The sequence below is a fragment of the Staurois parvus genome, unplaced genomic scaffold, assembly GCF_062004578.1.
Source record: "Staurois parvus isolate SC_StPar_1 unplaced genomic scaffold, SC_StPar_1.0 ptg000195l, whole genome shotgun sequence".
In the NCBI taxonomy this organism is placed as follows: Eukaryota; Metazoa; Chordata; class Amphibia; order Anura; family Ranidae; genus Staurois; species Staurois parvus.
This window is the reverse complement of record NW_028317991.1, coordinates 2,298,815-2,320,607: the sequence shown is the minus strand read 5'-3', so window position 1 is coordinate 2,320,607 and position 21,793 is coordinate 2,298,815. Positions and strand designations below refer to the sequence as shown.

At 42.2% G+C, this 21,793-nt stretch overlaps 1 protein-coding gene across 1 annotated transcript in view; it reads right to left on the bottom strand.

Annotated features, from left to right (window-relative positions):
- Positions 1 to 7,506: 7,506 nt before the first annotated feature.
- Positions 7,507 to 21,793, bottom strand: part of IGSF5 (immunoglobulin superfamily member 5) — a 91,384-nt gene continuing 77,097 nt past the window's right edge. Inside the window, exons 7-9 of the mRNA XM_089677892.1 lie at positions 17,812 to 17,915; positions 11,547 to 11,617; positions 7,507 to 7,827 (exon numbers count right to left, since the gene is read on the bottom strand). Of these exons, the coding sequence (XP_089534018.1) occupies positions 7,765 to 7,827; positions 11,547 to 11,617; positions 17,812 to 17,915 (238 nt within the window). The 3' untranslated portion in view covers positions 7,507 to 7,764. The remainder of the gene's footprint in view (positions 7,828 to 11,546; positions 11,618 to 17,811; positions 17,916 to 21,793) is intronic.

The window sequence follows — 21,793 nt, the reverse complement described above, 5'->3', positions numbered from 1 at the left end:
TCCAATGTGTTTTAATGGAAACCCACTGTTCATAGCATATGCTGTTGCAATTCTGAATTTTAAAAAATGTTGAACTTGCTGAAACTTGCTGCCACACCCACACAGGAATACAAGGGCCAATTCACACTAACATGCGCTAAAATGCATGTATATTTCCATCTAATTTGCTTGCGTTTTAACACGTGTTAACATCCCTTGACATACATTTTGAGGTCCATTGACATAATTTTGCATTCTAGAGCAACACAATGCAACAATATGGTGTGAATAGCACATACTGGATATTATTGTTTTTCAGATGTCCTTCCATTGATCTGCATTTTACAGCGTCGCTAAAATGTACTGGTGTGAATTGGCCCTTAAAGTATGCCAGCTCTTCAAGGAAGCAAAGTCCTTATTGTCTAGTTAGAGCATTCAGTGATTCAGCTTAACAATTGTTAAATGTAATTTTAATGAAAAAATAAAGAAACACGACGCAGGAAATATTTACAGAATTAAATATTACAAAACAGACATAAGCAACAGACTTTGATTCAGTTCAGAGTTCAGATCTCTTGAAGCATTCTCCAATATGACATTGCAGAGTCACTGGCCCTCAGAAACATGACTCATGGTATCCTTTTCTTTTAAAGATGTTTATTTAGCAGATGTTTCAATTAGAACAAAAAAACCAAACAAACACCCCCCTGAGTAGGGATCCAGCCCTAGAATAGAAATATACAGTGTATACATAGGGAAAACATACACATGTACACATACATTCGCCCAACAATAAAAGTAATAAATCAAGCAAAATTGACAGTAAACAATATTATGGCAGAGTACATACAAGCAATACCCTGGCATACCCTGGAGCAGGGGCAGGCTGACAACTCATGGGGCCCCCGGGCAATAGGGGATCATGGGGCCCCTCTGTCCTCACCCACACTCAAACCACACCCAAAAAAAGCCGATGAAAGGTACCAGGGGCATCTCATAGGGCCCCCTACTGACCCCGGGCCCTCGGCCAGTGCCCGAGTTCCCAAATGGTCAGTCCGCCCCTGCCCTGGAGTATAAAGACTCTAAGCATCCTTTTAGTTTTGATCGTAAACAAGAGCCCAGAGCTGCTGATGCCACAGGTTCTTCTTGATCTTCTAGACCAGGGTTTCTCAACCAGGGTTCCGTGGAACCTTAGGGTTCCTCCAGAGGTTGCTAGGGGTTCCTTGAGCTATGAGCAATTTTTGCTTCTCAGGTAAGTTCACACTGACACCATTGATATTTTTAGCAATCTGTAAGGGGGTAATTCTTCCCAGTAACCACAAGTGTAAGGAGCATTCTTCCCAATGACCATCACACTAATGTATCAGCTGCTAATGCCACAGGTTCTTCTTGATCTTCTAGACCAGGGTTTCTCAACCAGGGTTCCGTGGAACCTTAGGGTTCCTCCAGAGGTCGCTAAGGGTTCCTTGAGCAATGAGCAATTTTTGCCTCTCAGGTAAGTTCCCACTGACGCCATTGATATTTTTAGCAATCTGTAAGGGGGTAATTCGTCCCAGTAACCACAAGTGTAAGGAGCATTCTTCCCAATGACCATCACATTAATGTATCATGAATTATAGATATAGTCATTTTTAGCAGGGGTTCCCAGAGACTGGAAAGTTATGTCAAGGGTTCCTCTGTGAAAATGTTGAGAAAGGCTGTTCTAGAGGGTGTCATTGAGCTAACACACCCCAATTAAAAGGTCTGATGGGTGTGTTGGAGGGTGCTGGTGTATTTTATAATGTGCCAGCGGACATACCCTAATTCCATCTATCCTGGGTACATCTGTATCCCCATATGACAAGGTTTCACTATTCGACGTGCAGCATATTATTTAGCAAAATGAAACTACAATTTGCTAGATATCAAATATAATATAGATATTATGTATATTTTTCTTAGGAGGCCTAATGTGTCTTACTAGACTTCCGAACCTTGTAATATAGGCATGTTTGGTGTCTAATTTATTTGTATGACCACTTTTTATAAGGTAACTCCTTTACAGCAGGCATTATGGAAAATGTATAGATTTTGGCTTTGGGAGTTTAGTTTTAGGCCAAAAGCCAGGGTCACAGATGCGTATTGCTCAAACTGCAGACTATTTATGACTTGGCTATTTATGACAGGACCTCATCAGCAGTCCTTTGAAGACCCTGCTAAGTAATGTTTATGGTGCCCTGCATTCCTTTCAAGTTTATTACAGTAGGAATGTTTTTATGACCGACTTGCGAATTTTGGGGAAAATGAGAGTGGTGCAGTGTTCAGTACAAACCCCCCTCTCATTCTACACACTCAGAACTCACCATCATCGCAGTCCTGCTTCTAGTCTGTGACTGAACAATGGAAGGATAAGCAGCAGACTGGTGAGCTGATCAGTCGATCACTCTGCTCTCTCCTCCTATCAACGTCATTTGTTGACTTGCTGACTCCTATCAGCATGTCACTTATCAACTGACTGGCTCTTTGCGCTACTTTGCCTTCTACCCATCTGATCTCTGCTGTAAAGTGACTGCATGAGGCTAACTGGTAAAATTCAGGTACTTATACTTTGCATTAACAAAAAACAAATTATTGGTTATTTAATATACACCAAGCTGCATTGATTTGTGCCTTTTGTATCTGCCAGGAGGTTTGCTTTAAAACACAGCTAATTTTTTTTACTCGATGGAGCATAGGAAAGAAGTGCTGTGGGATTATTGTCATCTGTGTCCCCTTTGGGGAAATTACCCTCTCTTCCTGACTTGGTGGCACCTGTCCCTCTAGGTGGATTTAGATGGCAATAAAAAAGGTTTTGATACTTCCACTGTATCCACAACTTAAAAAAACCTTTTCTGGAATTTAATATGCAGATTTTTACATTTTCTTTACACCTTTCGTTAAAGTATATGTAAACCCTCACCTTGGAAAACAACTCATTCAGTTTAAAATGGCAAAACATTTGTGTATAGATATATAAAACATTATAAATACCCTTTCCCTTTTTTTTTTCTTTTCTTTATAAATGATCACATTTTCTTAACTGCATAGAGAGGTGGAGAAACAGTAACACACTGGTCTTCCCAGTGAACGGCTGAGTGTGTGTGTGGGAGGGGGGGGTGTAAACAGAAGTGTGACCATTGAAGGAGAGCAGGCTGAGTTCCCAGCAAACAGAGAGCACACTGGCCTAGTGCATTATCCAAGAATACATTTATTAAAAACTGGATGAAATTATACTCACAAACATTACAGTAAATGGTCACAAAACAAGTGTCACCACATGATGTCATTTTGCTGAGACCCAATGGACTCTGTAACACCTGAAAAGGAGCCATAGAGGACCAGGGCAAGGTTGACGTGTTTCGAGGGAATCCCTCTTCCTCAGAGCCAATAGACCAGGAGCCTAACATCACATTATATACCCAACACTATAGGCCTGGTGTGCCTAAATCTTCTCCCACAAGTGGTGACACTTTACAAAATAATCTAAAGGGGTGACTGGGGACAAAGAGAAGGCAAATTCATTAAATAGGTATGAACAGAAGCCAGGCGCTGTGTAGTTTTGTGATAGAAATAATACACCTTATATGGAGGTGTGCCTTTAATAAGTCATATGGTAAAACAATAATAAATAACCAGCCTGTGGCTTTAGGAAGCCAGGTTCCAAGATGGACGGCCCGTCCGCTCAGAGGGAAGCAGTGGAGTAGAATGCCTGTCAGTGCAGGGACCACGTTTACCCGACGTCCCAGCGTCCTGGATGACGTCACCACGATGTGGAGAGACAGAGGGGGGGAACTCTTGCTGGAGCCGCAGCTTTAGAAGGAAGAGGCCGGTTGCTGGGACAACATGTTTCGCGCGCATGCGCTTTGTCAAGTCTTGACAAGAGACTTGACAAAGCGCATGTGCGCGAAACATGTTGTCCCAGCAACCGGCCTCTTCCTTCTAAAGCTGCGGCTCCAGCAAGAGTTCCCCCCCTCTGTCTCTCCACATCGTGGTGACGTCATCCAGGACGCTGGGACGTCGGGTAAACGTGGTCCCTGCACTGACAGGCATTCTACTCCACTGCTTCCCTCTGAGCGGACGGGCCGTCCATCTTGGAACCTGGCTTCCTAAAGCCACAGGCTGGTTATTTATTATTGTTTTACCATATGACTTATTAAAGGCACACCTCCATATAAGGTGTATTATTTCTATCACAAAACTACACAGCGCCTGGCTTCTGTTCATACCTCCCACAAACCGATGTGTTTTTACCATGGCAGCAGTGAGTTTTTTCCCCACCAATCATAGTTGACATATACCATTCACTTATTTCCTTTGGGACACATCTGTGCGCTTTTATCCAGACCAAATTCATTAAATACCTTCTTCAGCTCTGTATATACAAAGGAGCATGGTGGAGCTCTTGTCCATAATGGGCGTGGTATTGACACAGCTCCGGATGATCCACATTGGCTCACAACTGATATGATCTAAAAATATTTAGACAGAATAAAGGTGAATAAAGCACCTGGATCGGATGGCATACACCCACGGGTCCTTAAAAATTGAGCTCTGTCATTTCAAAGCCATTGTTTATAATTTTTAGGGACTCTTTAATGACTGGCATAGTACCACTGGATTGGCGTAAGGCCAATGTGGTGCCAATATTTAAAAAAGGGTCAAAATCTTTACCAAGTAATTACAGACCTGTTAGTTTAACTTCTATAGTTGGGAAGATACTGGAGAGTTTAATAAAATACCACATAGATGAGTTCTTGCTGGAAAAAAATATTTTAAGCAACAGACAGCATGGATTCATGAAAGACAGAAGGTTTCAAACAAATCTGATTTCTTTTTATGAGGAGGTGAGCAAAACGTTGGACAGAGGGGTGGCGGAGGACGTGGTATACTTAGACAGAGGGGTGGCTGTTGACATGGTATACTTGGACAGAGGGGTGGCGGTGGACGTGGTATACTTGGACAGAGGGGTGGCGGTGGACGTGGTATACTTGGATTTTGCAAAAGTGTTTGACACAGTTCCCCTAATGTGTAAGGTAAAGTATATAGGCTTGGAAAAATCTGTATGTAAATGGATAGAAAACTGGCTAAAAGATCGTATTCAGAGAGTAGTGGTTAATGAGTCATACTCTGAATGGTCTAGGGGTGTCAGTGGTGTACCCCAAGGTTCAGTGTTGGGACCCTTACTTTTTAATATACTTATAAACAATATAGGGTCTGGGATTATAAATCCCATTTCAGTCTTTGCAGATGACACCAAGCTGTGCAGTGGAATAACGTCCTTACAGGATGTCTTCAATTTATAAATTGACCTCAATGCTCTGTTTAATTGAGCAACTATGTTGCAAATGAGGTTCAATGTTGATAAATGTAAGGTTCTGCAATTGGGGGCTAAGAATATGCATGCATCATACATACTGGGGGGGGGGGGGTACAACTGGGGGAATCAATGGTGGAGAAGGATCTGGGAGTTCTGGTAGATCACAAGCTTAATAATGGCATGCAATGCCAAGCTGCGGTTTCTAAAGTGAGCAAAATCCTCTCTTGTATTAAAAGAGGTATAGACTCCAGAGAGAGAGAGATATCATATTACCCCCTTACAAATCATTAGTAAGACCTCATCTGGAATATGCAGTTCAATTTTGGGCACCAATTCACAAAAAGAACATTGGGGAACTGGAGAAAGTACAGAGAAGGGCAACCAAACTGATAAGAGGCATGGAGGAGCTCAGCTATGAGGAAAGATTAGAGGAACTGAATGTATTCTCTCTTGAGAAGAGGAGATTACGGGGGGATATGATCAACATGTATAATACATAAGGGGGGATATGATCTCCATGTATAATACAAAAGGGGGGATATGATCTCCATGTATAATACATAAGGGGGGGTATGATCTCCATGTATAATACATAAGGGGGGATATGATCTCCATGTATAATACATAAGGGGGGTATGATCTCCATGTATAATACATAAGGGGGGATATGATCACCATGTATAATACATAAGGGGGGATATGATCTCCATGTATAATACATAAGGGGGGATATGATCTCCATGTATAATACATAAGGGGGGATATGATCTCCATGTATAATACATAAGGGGGATATGATCAACATGTATAATACATAAGGGGGGATATGATCAACATGTATAATACATAAGGGGGATATGATCAACATGTATAATACATAAGGGGGGATATGATCAACATGTATAATACATAAGGGGGATATGATCAACATGTATAATACATAAGGGGGGATATGATCAACATGTATAATACATAAGGGGGATATGATCTCCATGTATAATACATAAGGGGGATATGATCAACATGTATAATACATAAGGGGGGGATATGATCAACATGTATAATACATAAGGGGGGGATATGATCTCCATGTATAATAGATAAGGGGGGATATGATCTCCATGTATAATACATAAGGGGGATATGATCTCCATGTATAATACATAAGGGGGGATATGATCACCATGTATAATACATAAGGGGGATATGATCTCCATGTATAATACATAAGGGGGGATATGATCTCCATGTATAATACATAAGGGAGGATATGATCTCCATGTATAATACATAAGGGGGATATGATCTCCATGTATAATACATAAGGGGGGGATATGATCTCCATGTATAATACATAAGGGGGGATATGATCTCCATGTATAATACATAAGGGGGTGGATATGATCTCCATGTATAAATACATCAGTGGTTCATATAGTGAACTCGGTGTAGAGTTATTCACCCTGAGGTCATCACAGAGGACAAGGGGGCACTCTTTATGTCTGGAGGAAAAGAAATTTAATCTCTAAACACGGAAAAGGTTCTTCACAGTAAGAGCTGTGAAAATGTGGAATAGACTCCCTCAAGAGTTGGTTCTGGCCAGCTCAGTGGATTACTTTAAAAAAAGTCCTGGATTTTTTCTTAGATGCACAGAATATAACTGGAAACTAACATTTATAGGTAAAGTTGATCCAGGGAATATCCGATTGCCTGTCAGGGGATCAGAAAGGAATTTTTTCCCCTGCAGGAGCAAATTGGATCATGCTTTGCTGGGGTTTTTTTTGCCTTCCTCTGGATCAACTGTGGGTATAGGATTATAACTTTTTTTTTTAATGGTTGAACTGGATGGACTTATGTCTTTTTTCAGCCAGACTAACTATGTAACTAGCTTTGTGACCATTTACTGTAATGTTTGTGAGTATAATTTTATCCGGTTCTTAATAAATTGATCCTTGGGTAATGCACTAGGTTGGTGCGCTCTCTGTTTCTTTGTTTATAGTTGTCTTTTGGACTACCCCAGTTATCTGTGAGAGCAGCAAGGCCTTTCATATCTGTTGATTTACTTTGGTCATCCATACATCATAGGTGACACTATCAGGAGAGTGGCCTCTAGTCCATCTCACTCATGCGCAGGAGAATTTGACTATTGTATTTGATTTCCCAGCACAGCAAGAAAACTGACCACGCTGTGCTCTCATGCCTAGTGTGGTCAAATTTATTAGGAAAGCAGAGTGACTGGCAGGAACACCAGGTATTTAACACAAAGTAAGCAATACAAAGAGAACAGGAGACCTTTTCTTACAAGTACATGGTACAGCAGACACATATCAAGAATATGAAATGTTGGGATGACATAGACTTTAAATCCATAATCAATCATTCACATGGATGGGACCTGTTTATTAAATTCAGCCTGTCAGGTAGCTGCAATCCCATCCTTACGAATGACATCATACATGTGTAATATGTCTGGTTTTCTTTGAATGGTCATCAGTCCGTTCCAGTCCAACAACCTGCATGAAAAAAGTAACAGATTAATAAAAAAAGAAAAAAAAAGTAATGTACTTTCCCTTCTGTTATAATACACCAGTCGTTTAGTTGCATCTGCGGCAATGTCTGTTGGGGTCGTAATTAAGGCTTCATTTGGAAGCTGCACTTGTTTATTTTGGAGATGAAGACATCCAAAAAAAGAGAGATATTGTTTGTTCTCTCTGGTTTGGCGAAAACGAAACCCGCTGTGTGCAGGAGGATTCTCCTAAAATTAGAGCCATACGGATATTGCTAATGACAAAGGAAACTATTGTGTTATGGAGGAAATATGGAATTATATCATTGTAATACATTATCAGAAAGGGACATATATTTATCATTTCAGAAACTTGGGATGAATTTAAAACCAAACTTCAGGTAAATGTTTTATTAAAGGAAAAAAAATAGCCCCCTTTCTTGGTTGAATGATATCCAGTATTTTTCAACCCGGAAGACTAAAGACATCATGTGAGTGCAAGATGTCATAGACCCACCCCTGAGGAGGTGTAACCACAGCCTGGAATTTAAGGTGCAATGATGCAGAGAACAGTGCTGATATCATCATATTAACAACACTCTGTAATATTAAAGACCACTGAAGAGGACACTGTAGGGTTAATTTATTAAAACTGGAGAGTGCAAAACATGGTGCAACTATACATGGTAGCCAATCAGCTTCTAACTTCAACTTGTTCAATTAACCACATGCCGCCCAGCCACTGTATAAATACGGCGGCAGGGCGGCACGGCTGGGCAAAACCATGTTTTAAAACGTGTGTTTTGTAAACAGGTAGGGGGCGCGCGCGAGGAGCGCCGCCGCCCTACCTGTCCCGCCGATCACAGCCATGGATGTCAGTCGCCGGGTCACAGCCAGTTGTTACCGGATATGTCCCGGCGATCGGCTGCAATCGCCGGGACATAATCGCTGACAGTTTCCTGACAGCTCCAGGACACGCTAAACAGGACAGAAGAGTTTCTCTCTCCCGATCAGCGGTGTTCCCTGCAGTACACACCCCCGCCCCCTAGTAAAACACTCCCCTCACACAGTTAACCCTTTCCCTGAAAAATAAACTTAACCCCTTCCTCCCCAGTGCCATTAGTACAGTGTCAGTGTTTTTTTTTTCTTTGCACTGATCACTGTATTGGTGTCACTGGGGATGTCAGTGACCCCAAGTCAGTACCCCCCAATGTCAGAATGTCCGCCGCAGTACCGCAGTCCCGCCATAAGTCACTGATCGCCGCCATAAGTCGCTGTTCGCTGCCATTATTAGTATAAAAAACCAAAAATCCCAGTATCTTTCCCGCCATTTGTAAACGCTATAACTTTCACATAAACCAATTAATTTACACGTATTGGGTTTTTTTTTTAAGCAAAGACATGTCCCAGAATGCATTTTGGCAGAAATTTATGACTAAATTTGATTTTTACATTTTTTTTTACTGGACATGTTTTATAGCAAAAAGTCCAAAATATTGTTTTTTTTCCTCAAAATTGTCAGCATTTTTTTTTATAGCGCAAAAAATAAAAACCGCACAGGCAATCAAATACCACCGAAAGAAAGCTCAATTTGTGGGAAAAAAAAGGATGTAAATTTCATTTATGTACCTTATTGCATGACCGCGCAATTGTCCGTTAAACTAGCGCAGCACTTTATAGCAAAAAAATGGCGTAAATTGCAGTATCTATACCATAGTTTGTAGACGCTATAACTTTCACACAAAGCAATCAATATACACTTATTGGGATTTTTTTACCAAAAACATGGAGCAGAATACATTTTGTCTTAAATTTATAACCAACTTTGAGTTTACTATATATTTTTTATAGCTGAAAGTAAAAAATATTGTTTTTCTTCAAAATTTTTGGCCTTTTTTTGTTTATAGCGTGAAAAATAAAAAGTGCACAGGTGATCAAATACCACTGAAAGAAAGCTCTATTTGTGTGAAAAAAAGGACGTAAATTTCGTTTGGGTGCAGCATTGCATGACCGCGCAATTATCAGTTGAATTAGTGCAGCGCCGAGTAGCATAAAGAGGCCTGGTCAGGAAGGGGGTAAATCCTCTAGAGGTCAAGTGGTTAAGGTTTGACAATAACACCTGGAAACTGTTTGGTTTCTATGCAGAGCTGCACCAGATTTTGCACTCTCTAGTTTTAGTAAATGAACCCCTGTGTGTCATGTGATTGGCCTCAAAATATATGGAAAAGTAGGAATAAATAATAATAAACAAAAATACACGATGGGGTGTAAGTATGATTGGCTAATGGTATGAAGAGCACAAGTCCCTACCCCACTCCTGTGCTGCTAGATCACTGCCCCTCCTGCTAAGGCCAAACCCTCTGCCATATTGTGCCCCACTCCATGCCATAGGCCTCCACATGACATTCCCAGCCATTGACCTTCAAATCTCCAGGAAGGAATGTCCACACACATGATTAGAATGGCTACACTGTACTGATGGAAGTCACATTACATTGACATACTGTGCATTGTGGATTCGCTTGACAAATTATACTGAATCACAATTAGTGGACGGTCCACAGCAGCCACATGTGAAAGCATATTCAGCACTGTAAGTAGCCATCTGCCTCTAACCATCTCTCCTTCCACCCTGGGTCATTAGTACTCACAGGACTGGGATCTCAGCAGTCACCTCTCCCGGGACCCTCCAAGGGAATAGCCTCACTCAGAGAACTCTTGGCCTGGCCTAAAAGTCCTTTTGCAACCTGCCCTACCCTCCCACCTCTATAAGGGTCGGGAAGTCTAGAGTCAGCTCTCCTGGGTGCAGGTCTACTCCTCCCCGGTCTCCAGCCATGTCCAGGGCCTCAACGTACTGGTTACATCTGTGCTGGTATGGGATGCTTGGCTCTCATGCCTCAATTGCAATAGGGCTCCTCCCAACCTGGCTTATATGTGGGTGCTGCCTCACCCATGACATCAATGTAGGAGGACTGGCACATGATGACATTGTAACAGGGCACTATGCTGGTACCGAGCTATCTAGTGGCAGACTATCTAACTGCACCTGCCCACAGGGGGTCTCTAGATGGATTTTATTTAACCATGTGCTTCATATTATTCTCTTTGGGGTACCTTGAGTCTTTCACAGTCCTAGCAATGCCCTGCTATTTGAGCCCCTATTGAGAAGATATCTCTTTCCTTCCTCTTCCATCTGACACTAGTCCCCTGAAAAGGAAATTATGCAAAATCTCCCACATGGGGACACAGACGGCAATACAGTCATGAGTTTATAACAACTGTCCACTACAAACTGTATTTTTTGCCCTTCTATGTCCCTGTTGTGTCCTTTACCATCATGCAGCAGAGCAAAACTTAAGACTCGGATATTGACATGGAGGGTCGGAGATCCAGCTGTTTGGAGTTCAGCTTGTAGAGAGTACCAAATAAAGTTTAGTGGCCCCGGCCTAAATGTTGCTACGGGGCCCCGATTTGTCAAATTATACTACAGACTGATTGTACAGCTGCCTTCCAAATGAAACCATATGTATTTTTAACCTTGCAGGTTTACATAAGAAAGGAGAGTAATTTAAAGATGAATAATGAAACGGGTCAACCAGCTAACAATGGAAATGTTAGCACTCTTGGGCCCAGCCTATTACTGTGTTATAATTGTTTTCATCACCTTTATTATTATTATTATTCTTTTTGAACTAGTAGTAGTGAATATAGCCCAGTACTGGTTACCTTTGACGAACTGCTTCTTGGAATTACTGTTGCCTCGGAGAAGGTCGAGTCACTGTGATTTGATCGAAAACCTGAAGAACAAAATTATTAACAGTTAGCTGAGTTTCTCCTCAACTCAAGAAGGACATCCCATACAGCTTCATAGGGGCCAATAGACCCCAAAAGTGAAATTTTGGTTCATGGTGGATACTGGTCATTTTTATCACCTTGAAGGACATCCCATACAGCTTCATAGGGGCCAATAGACCCCAAAAGTGAAATTTTGGTTCATGGTGGATACTGGTCATTTTTATCACCTTGCAACTTCTAATATATCAGTCAGGGACTCTGGCAATATAAAGTCAGAATCTCCAATTTCCAAGGCTGAGTTGGATGAGAAATGGTTCAATATTAAAATGCATAAGGGGTCTTTACTGTTAGAGAGGTAAGGATGTGGAACTACCTTTCATGGTTGGTGGTGTCAGTGAAGAGTGGAGATAAGTTCATAGTTACATAGTTAGTCGGGCTGAAAAAAGACACATGTCCATCCAGTTCAACTATTAAAAAAAAATTATAATCCTACTGTATACCCACAGTTGATCCAGAAGAAGGCAAAAAACCCAGCAGAGTATGATACAATTTGCTCCTGCAGGGGAAAACATTCCTTCCAAATCGGATATTCCCTGGATCAACTTTACCTATAAATGTTAGTATCCAGTTATATTCTGTGTATCTAGGAAAGAATCCAGGCCTTTTTTAAAGCAATCCACTGAGCTGACCAGGACCAACCCTTGAGGGAGTCTATTCCACATTTTCACAGCTCTTACTGTGAAGAAACCTTTCCGTATTTGGAGATTACATTTCTTTTCCTCCAGATGTAAAGAGTGCTCCCTTGTCCTCTGTGATGACCTCAAGATGAATAACTCTACACTGAGTTCACTATATGAACCACTGATGTATTTATACACATGTTGATCATATCCCCCTTATGTATTATACATGGTGATCATATCCCCCCCTTATGTATTATACATGGAGATCATATCCCCCCTTATGTATTATACATGGAGATCATATCCCCCCTTATGTATTATACATGGTGATCATATCCCCCCTTATGTATTATACATGGAGATCATATCCCCCCTTATGTATTATACATGGAGATCATATCCCCCCTAATGTATTATACATGGAGATCATATCCCCCTTATGTATTATACATGGAGATCATATCCCCCTTATGTATTATACATGTTGATCATATCCCCCCTTATGTATTATACATGGTGATCATATCCCCCCTTATGTATTATACATGGTGATCATATCCCCCTTATGTATTATACATGTTGATCATATCCCCCCTTATGTATTATATATGGAGATCATATCCCTCCTTATGTATAATACATGGAGATCATATCCCCCCTTATGTATTATACATGGTGATCATACCCCCCTTATGTATTATACATGGTGATCATACCCCCCCTTATGTATTATACATGGAGATCATATCCCCCCTTATGTATTATACATGGAGATCATACCCCCCTTATGTATTATATATGGAGATCATACCCCCCCCCTTATGTATTATACATGGAGATCATATCCCCCCTTATGTATTATACATGGAGATCATATCCCCCTTATGTATTATACATGGAGATCATATCCCCCCTTATGTATTATACATGGAGGTCATATCCCCCTTAAGTATTATACATGGTGATCATATCCCCCCTTATGTATTATACATGGAGATCATATCCCCCCTTATGTATTATACATGGAGATCATATCCCCCCTTATGTATTATACATGGAGATCATATCCCCCCTTATGTATTATACATGGAGATCATATCCCCCCTTATGTATTATACATGGAGATCATATCCCCCCTTATATATTATACATGGAGATCATATCCCCCCTTATGTATTATACATGGAGATCATATCCCCCTTATGTATTATACATGGAGATCATATCCCCCCTTATGTATTATACATGGAGATCATATCCCCCCTTAATCACCTCTTCTCAAGAGAGAATACATTCAGTTCCTCTAATCTTTCCTCATAGCTGAGCTCCTCCATGCCTCTTATCAGTTTGGTTGCCCTTCTCTGTACTTTCTCCAGTTCCCCAATGTTTGTTATGTGAATTGGTGCCCAAAACTGAACTGCATATTCCAGATGAGGTGTTACTAATGATTTGTACCGGGGAAATGATATCTCTCTCTCTGGAGTCTATACCTCTTTTACTACAAGAGAGGATTTTGCTCGCTTTAGAAACTGCAGCTTGGCATTGCATGCCATTATTAAGCTTGTGATCTACCAGAACTCCCAGATCCTTCTCCACCATTGATTCCCCCAGTTGTACCCCCCTAGTATGTATGATGCATGCATATTCTTAGCCCCCAAGTGCAGAACCTTACATTTATCAACATTAAACCTCATTTGCCACATAGTTGCCCAATTACACAGAGCATTGAGGTTGGCTTGTAAATTGAAGACATCCTGTAAGGACGTTATTCCACGGCACAGCTTGGTGTCATCTGCAAAGACTGAAATGGGATTTATAATCCCAGACCCGATATTGTTTATAAATATATTAAAAGTAAGGGTCCCAACACTGAACCTTGGGGTACACCACTGACACCCCTAGACCATTCAGAGTATGAATCATTAACCACTACTCTCTGAATAAGATCTTTTAGCCAGTTTTCTATCTATTTACATATGGATTTTGTCAGGCCTGTAGACTTTACCTTACACATTAGCCGTGTGTGGGGAACTGTGTCAAACGATGTCCATCACCACCCCTCTGTCCAAGGTTTTGCTCACCTCCTCATAAAAATAAATCAGATTTGTTTGACAACTTCTGTCTTTCATGAATCCATGCTGTCTGTGGCTTCTTGCTTGAGCAAGAACTCATCTATGTGGTCTTTTATTAAACTCTCCAGTATCTTCCCAACTATAGATGTTAAACTAACAGGTCTATAATTACTTGGTAAAGATTTTGACCCCTTTTTAAATATAGGCACCACATTGTTCAAAGTTCAAAAAACTTTTAGATGTGTTTCTTAGCAAACACAATTTACAGGGATAAGGGAAATGGTAGTCACACACACATGGTGAACTGGATGGACTGGTGTCTTTATTCAACCTTACCAACTATGTAACTGTGAATGAATTAGGCCCTTAAAATTAGATTCCCTATGAAAGTGTCTGTTGAATATAGTAGCTGTGACTCACTGACCTCCCATTTGCTGGTGCCTAAATAGTACCAGGGGCAAAGCCATTTTATAGAGCCAGCAATGAGATCAATTATCTTTGTAGCTGTCTGCAAGGGTGACATTCGGATACCAATGTAAGAAGTGTTTTTACCACTGACTATCAATGTAAGATGGCCATTCCCACTGACAACCAATGTAAGAAGCATTTTTCCCACTATCCATCAAAGTAAGGGGCATTCTTCCCATTGACCATCAAGGTAAGGAGTATTCTTCCCATTGACCATCAAGGTAAGGAGCTTTCTTCCCACTGACCACCAATGTAAGTGGCATTTTCCTCATTGGCTATCAAGGAAAGGTTAGCTGAAGCGGGGATTACCTTCCCTGGGAAAATTCTGACTTGTATCCAGTTTTATTTTAAAAGGTTGAAATGAAACAAACAGACCAAAACAGAAATGAAATCCTGGATGGCTCCAGCCACTAACTAAACAGTATAGATTCCTCTCTGACAGGTGAAGGGCTCACCCACTCACTGACAAAACTGTTGCAAACCTTTTTCTTTCTCTTACAGAGCAATTTCCAAGTGAAGGTCTCTCAAGTAGTTCTGAGTTCCAGGCCATAGCACCTCCTTGCTCCAACTCTTCTTTATTTATCTCATCTACTGCTGGTCAAAACCCGGCTCAGACTTCACAGTGCCAAGGTGGCCCTGAAAACTTGGGCCCTGAAAACGTGTACCAGATTCCACCTTATTTTCCCACTTATGAAACATGCAAGGTGAAACATACAATCCCTCAACAACTTGCCTCTCATTATATCACAGCCAGGGGCGGACTGACCATTTCGAAACTCGGGCACTGCCTGAGGGCCCGGGGTCAGTAGGGGGCCCCATGAGATGCCCCTGGTACCTTTTTCATAGGCTTTTTTTGAGTTTGGGCAAGGACACAGGGGCCCTATGATCCCCTATTGCCCGGGGGCCCCATGAGTTGTCAGTCCACCCCTAATCACAGCATATCATTTTCTTCATCCACCATCTGCTTGTGTCAAACAAAACAGTGCCACCATCTATAGAAAATCAGCTCACACTCTTTTTTGACCCCGTTTAGGAAAGTCAGGCAGTGCGCAGATTGATCTACTCAACCGACATTGCTCAACTCTCAAATGAACCTCACCAGATAATATAAAATCTTCAGGGTAGTGATCCAACATATACTATATTCAAAGGAATAATGCAGTTTAAAAATAGTGAAAGAACCAGTATAAAACATTTATTATTAAAAAAAAGTGTCCACTCACATATTGTATTCCAAGTGCACATCAGCGCTTCCATATAACAGAACACCAACTAACATGAAAGCAAACTGGGTCACTTAAAGAGGAGCTCCACCAAAAAGGGGAAGTTACGCTTTAAGTCTTTGTCCCCAGCTCCCCATTAAGGATTGGCACCTTTGCTGAGCGGGGGGGGCGATTACCCGAATTTGACAGGTACAAGCTCCCACTTACGCTGCAATCGCCTAGGCGATTGGAAGCTGTCCCCCCCCCCCCCATCCCCATAGTCTTTTGGGACACGTAACAGGTCTCAGAAGTCTACGGGCCATTCACAAAGCGCAGCGCTTCTCTCGCATGCGCAGTGGGCACCCGGCTGTGAAGCCGCAAGCTGTCACAGCCGGGTGCCCACACTGAAGAAGCTGGCGCCAGGGACAGAAGACAGCCGGTGAAACCAGCCATGGTGAGGACACCGCTGGACCGAGGGACAGGTAAGTGGTCGTATTTTAAAAGTCATCAGCTACAGTTTTTGCAGCTGCTGCCTTTTTTTTTTTTCAAGTGGAACTCCAATTTAATGTCCACGAAGTTACGAAGACCCACTGTTTGACCTTCCCAAATTGGGGTCAAAAAGACAGTAAGCTGCTTTCCCATAGTTGTTGGCACTGTTTGCAGGGTTCTTTTTTTCTTTTTACACAAGAAACTTATATGTATTTATACAGTATATGTGGTCTTTATGCTGCATTTATTTGCAGTGCACATGGTCTGTATGGTGTGAACAGACCACATAGAAAACAACTGCAGCTCTACCATCCACAATGAAGTCTTACTATTCCTGCTGCAGGATAATGTAAATGAAAGAGCAACAGCAGTAGGAAGGATTAGATTCTCTGGTAGTAGCGGTGGCCAGGTTAAAGAGTTGGGACACCAGTTGGCCATGTAATAGGCGTCCCCCCTCTGATGATGTGCCGTAGCACGAAAGGCCTCAGGAGGAGCCAACAGCACGTGTGACTTTCTGCACCGCCGTGACCACGAGGAGGTCCGGCGGCTCCTTATTGTGCCGGATCAGTACAAGTTTATTTCATCCCTCTGTCCACTTAAGTGCTGGCAGTATGATTTTTTGTATGTACCCCTGGCTGTTATTTTACTTCTTGCTTGTGACCAAATAAATCTGCTCAAACCTACTACACCATTGGCACTCCCTCTCTGTTTTTGACCCTCTCTCTTAGGGTTTCAGATCTACAGCAGCTGGTTCCTTAGTGCATCTTGTATCCAGGAGAGGGAACTCATCCACCTTCATGCACTGGTTGTGAGTGCTCTCTAAACCTTGCTGCATGCCACTACACCCAAGGCTGATGATCCACCTGGGAGGGATGATCCGTAGGTCCGTGTGTCTGGCAGATTACCTGGATAGATGGTCATATACATGCGCATATTTAATGCACGGTCGGTGAGTGCACATTTTATCTATACGGTTCCAGTCACCTATTTGATATAGAGGAGATTTTCACGTCATGTTTTCTGCAATCCATTCACGCTCATGAAGAATTTATGAACTTTATGCTTACTTATTTGGTTTTATGTACTTATATTACAGCGCTGCACTATATATTTTTACCATGTAATATCCCTGCTTGGTCTGATCTGCATTAGTGAACACAGCGGGGCAATAATCAGGAGTAGGAACTGTCCTAGGTCCCTCATGGACTAAGTATGGGCCGGTATTGAGCAGCAGTATAAACGATTGTTTCATATAGGAGAATACAGTGATAGAAAGCCTTACTTGGTGCTGCTGATGGAAGATCTGGTGTGTATGCGTAATTGTTTTCTCCGATGCTGACTCTGTCAATGGTTTTGAGATTACTGACATCCTGCTGTGGTGCTCTCCTAGGAGACAACAATTAAATTCATGTTGGAACATCATGTACTTGGCAACTATAGACAGAACAATTGCAGCAAATCTCAAAAGAAACTTTGCCTACTCACCTATCAGGATTTTAAGCAGCACCCCAGAAACACCAAAAATAACCCCCTCCCCTCTGCTCATTATTCAAGGTTGATGATCTGGAATTTTAAAATGTTTTCTATAAGCATCCTTTTGCATGTTCCTTTCTACTCCAGAACAACATACTGAAATAGGTGCTGGAAACGTTTGGATTTGCAGTGTAGTCAGATGAACCTTCTAACAAGCTTAATAGCTCTGACGAGATAGCTCCCATACAGCAAGGCTCCCCTCCATGGGCTCAAACCTTTCAAATACAAAAAGGAGTGCCAGACTAAAACCAAATAAAAGTGTCCTAGATTATTTTCATTTTTGGTAAAAAAAACTCATATAAAAACAGTCTACGTGTTTTGTGGGGAAACACCACACTCATTACTGCACAGCAAGTGCTGTCTAGTTGTTCCTCCATGAGTTCAGTACCGGTACTAATATAGATCTGTGAAGTCACTGTTTTCTCTGAGTCCATCTAAATTTAATCCAGTGTTGAGCACTAGTGAAGGGGACATGTTGTTGCCCCTGGAACGCGTTGGCTGTTTTTATATGACCTTTTACCATCAATTAAAATCTTCTTCAACTCTTTTGTCCAGTTTTTGTCTGGCATTCCTTTCTATATTTCTACATGCTCTTTTGTGGCTGCTTCCATTCTTGAATAGAGCTGGTCTGGGGAAGGGTAAAATAACCTGGTAGCATGATGAGGTTGCTGGCTGCCAGGAAACTACACTTCAAAGTAGAGTTAATGTCATGGTATGAGAAAGGCAAGGAGTGTGGTTTGGGGCAGTACACTATACATTACAAGGGGTAGTGCAGTGACCAGCAGCAATGACCTTAGAGCAGAGACATTGGGACATTGGTCATTGGGATCTGAGAATGCAGAGGAATAAACCGTTTGTCAGGACCTGGATCACTTGCTGGTGGCACGTCGTTCCCTGTGCGGAGGATTGTATTTCTGGTGTCCACCAGAGGGTGCCTCCCAGCAGCTGACAGACCCTGGTAATCAGTTGCCACCTGATCATGGCTGTTGGGAGAGTACTTAGGACCTTTCCTACTAGTGCCTCTCGCTCCAGTGTTTTTTGCTGCAAGATTATGTTGCTTTTTGTTCCCTCTTCCCATCTGCTCCCTGCACCTCTAGTTTTCCCCGGGATTTCGTTGTTCCTCATGCATATATATTGTATATAGTTAGTTGTTGGTTGGGCTTTCTGTTAGGCTGATTAATTACATATTCTGTCACTGGGTTTTTGGTTCACTTATATTTTTATGTTTGCTGTGTTTGTGTTGATTTGTTTCACAGTAAATAAATCTCACTTAAAGCATTTAAAGTCAGGTCCCAGTTTCCTGGCTGTAGCCACGCAGATCTGGCCATCTCTGCTGCTGATTCCTAACACTGTTAATTTACACAAAGGTAGAAGACTTCCAAAATTAGGACTTTTTGCACACTGTAGGGTTTATTTACTAATACTGGAGAGTGCAAAATCTGGTGCACTTATGGTAGCCAACCAGCTTCAAACTTCAGCTTGTTCAGTTAAGCGAAAAAAAAAACCTGGAAGCTGATTGGTTTCTAAGCACCAGATTTGCACTCTCCAATTTTGGTAAATCAACCCCTATGGGTCACCATTCCTGTGTTTACGTATATGCTTCTATATTAATTATTTCTTATGTTCTGTGCTCCTAGAGTTGCTTTCTTAAAGGGTTCCAGGTACCATTTCTATCAAACACTTCCGATCAGGTATATATCCCAAAGGAAAAATGGGTTGTTCTTTTGGAGTATATGCTTGGTCGTGTTGATGTAGGTCCATGGTGCCTTGGTCACCCCTCATACCACAATAACCAATAGCCTATCGAACACTTCCACGTATGTCAACAAGTGTGCCCCTGATGGGTTCTATGGTTATTTTCCTTTCAAACACAACACTACTAAAATGTTTGACAAGAAAAGGCCTCGCCTGTAATTGAAATGCACCTTAAAGTGGAATTCTGGCCCTGGCCCCCCCACTTAAAAAAATTAAAAGCCAGCAGCTACAAATACTGTAGCTGCTGACTTTAAATATTAGGGCACTTACTTGTCCAAAGATCCAGTGGTGTCCTCACCCCGAGGCCGATTCTTCGGCTGTCAGGTGCTGGTGCTGTTATCTTGACTAAGGGAAAACAGCAGTAAAGCCTTGAGGCATCACAGCCGGCTTCCTTTGTGCAGTGCTTTGTGAATAGGCCCCTGTGAAGTGTCCCAGAGGGCTGCGGTGGGGACTTCTGGCTCAGTTCGCTCAGAACCTCTGGCTCAGAAGTGGGAATGGGTACCTTTCAAAACCAGATACCTGCTCCCCTCTAAAAGTTACCAAATGTGGCAGCACGGGGGGGGGGGGGGGAGGCAGATAAGCGGAGTTTCCACTTTTGGGTGGAACTCCGCTTTAATATGACTTTCACCGAAGTCAATAGGAATCTGCTGATCTGCATCTGATGATGTTTCCGATGAATGTCAAATGCAGAAAGGAAATATTTGCCTACATGAGATGTGATTAAAATGCTTTCAATGATTAGATGACAATTTTAGGCCTCATGCACTTGAGCACTTTTGGACATAAGACTTAAATTGTGGTTATACCGTATATCCCTGCCTGAGATATGCAGCTGCTGTATATAGCCAACCCAAATAATGAACAGCTTCAGCAGCTGTATGCGGGTTTTTGCAGCATGAGTCTATGCATGTGTAAAGCTGTACTCCCCTGGACATCTAGAATTGTATGCCCATGCCCATCTCATGGACCTATGCAAGTAGCAATCTAAACCCACTTACAGCCATTCATTTATATGGGTGGCTGTACATAGCACAGAAGTACACCTAAAATTTATGCTGGTTGCCCAAAGGCATCCTTGCGGATGAAGCCTTGGGGCTAGTTCACACCATATACATTCCAGTGCTTTTTTTCTGTATCCAAAACATATAGAAAGTAGACTACATGGTTTTCAATGGCACAGTTCACACCAGTGCTTGCAGTTCCAGAACGTTCCAATGCCAGAAACAAAAAGTAGCTTATGCTGCACCTTTTCTTCACAGAACTGTACTGGTGAAACACATCAAAAACATTCTGGAGAGCTCCTACACACTTCAAAAACGTGTAGAACTTCCCCCCTAGGAGACGCTAGAAGATTTATGTCCCCCTATAGTCCTGCACAGACAGGCACCACACATCTTCACAAAAGCTTGCATCCAGAGTCAGAAATCAGTCCTTGAGCTTTGGTTTTGTTGTTTATTTTGGGGATTTGAACTATAGGGTTAGGGGTGTACAGGATGCCCAAGGAAAGTGATAAATTGAGGACAACTTCCTGGAATTATTTACAAGCCTTCTCGGCAGCACAGTCTCTGTTGGAGAGCTAGCCAGCGTCTCCTTAGTGTACCATCCCAGACCCTAGATGACCTTCTCCTCTTCATCCAGCAATCTGGAGATATAACTGAACAAGGATCCTTAAGAAGTAAACAGTCACTGGCAGGTGGCTAATCTGGTTTCCCACCAGAGTGCTCCTTCCCCTATCCTCCCAGGGGGGGTGTAGGTGTACTCCCTCAGATACTCTCCTGTACCACTTGTGGGTTGGTGGCTGCTACCAGGCCTATCAGCTGGGCCGCTCCTTCCCTGCCATACAGGTGTTCATCGCTCTTTGGGCCAGTGAAGCTCTTAGCTTTCCTCCTTTCCAGTTCCAGGCCTGCAGGTAGGCCCCATCCCACTGGGCCTCCTCACAGCCTCCTTACTTCAGCCTCACATCTTCCACCTGAACT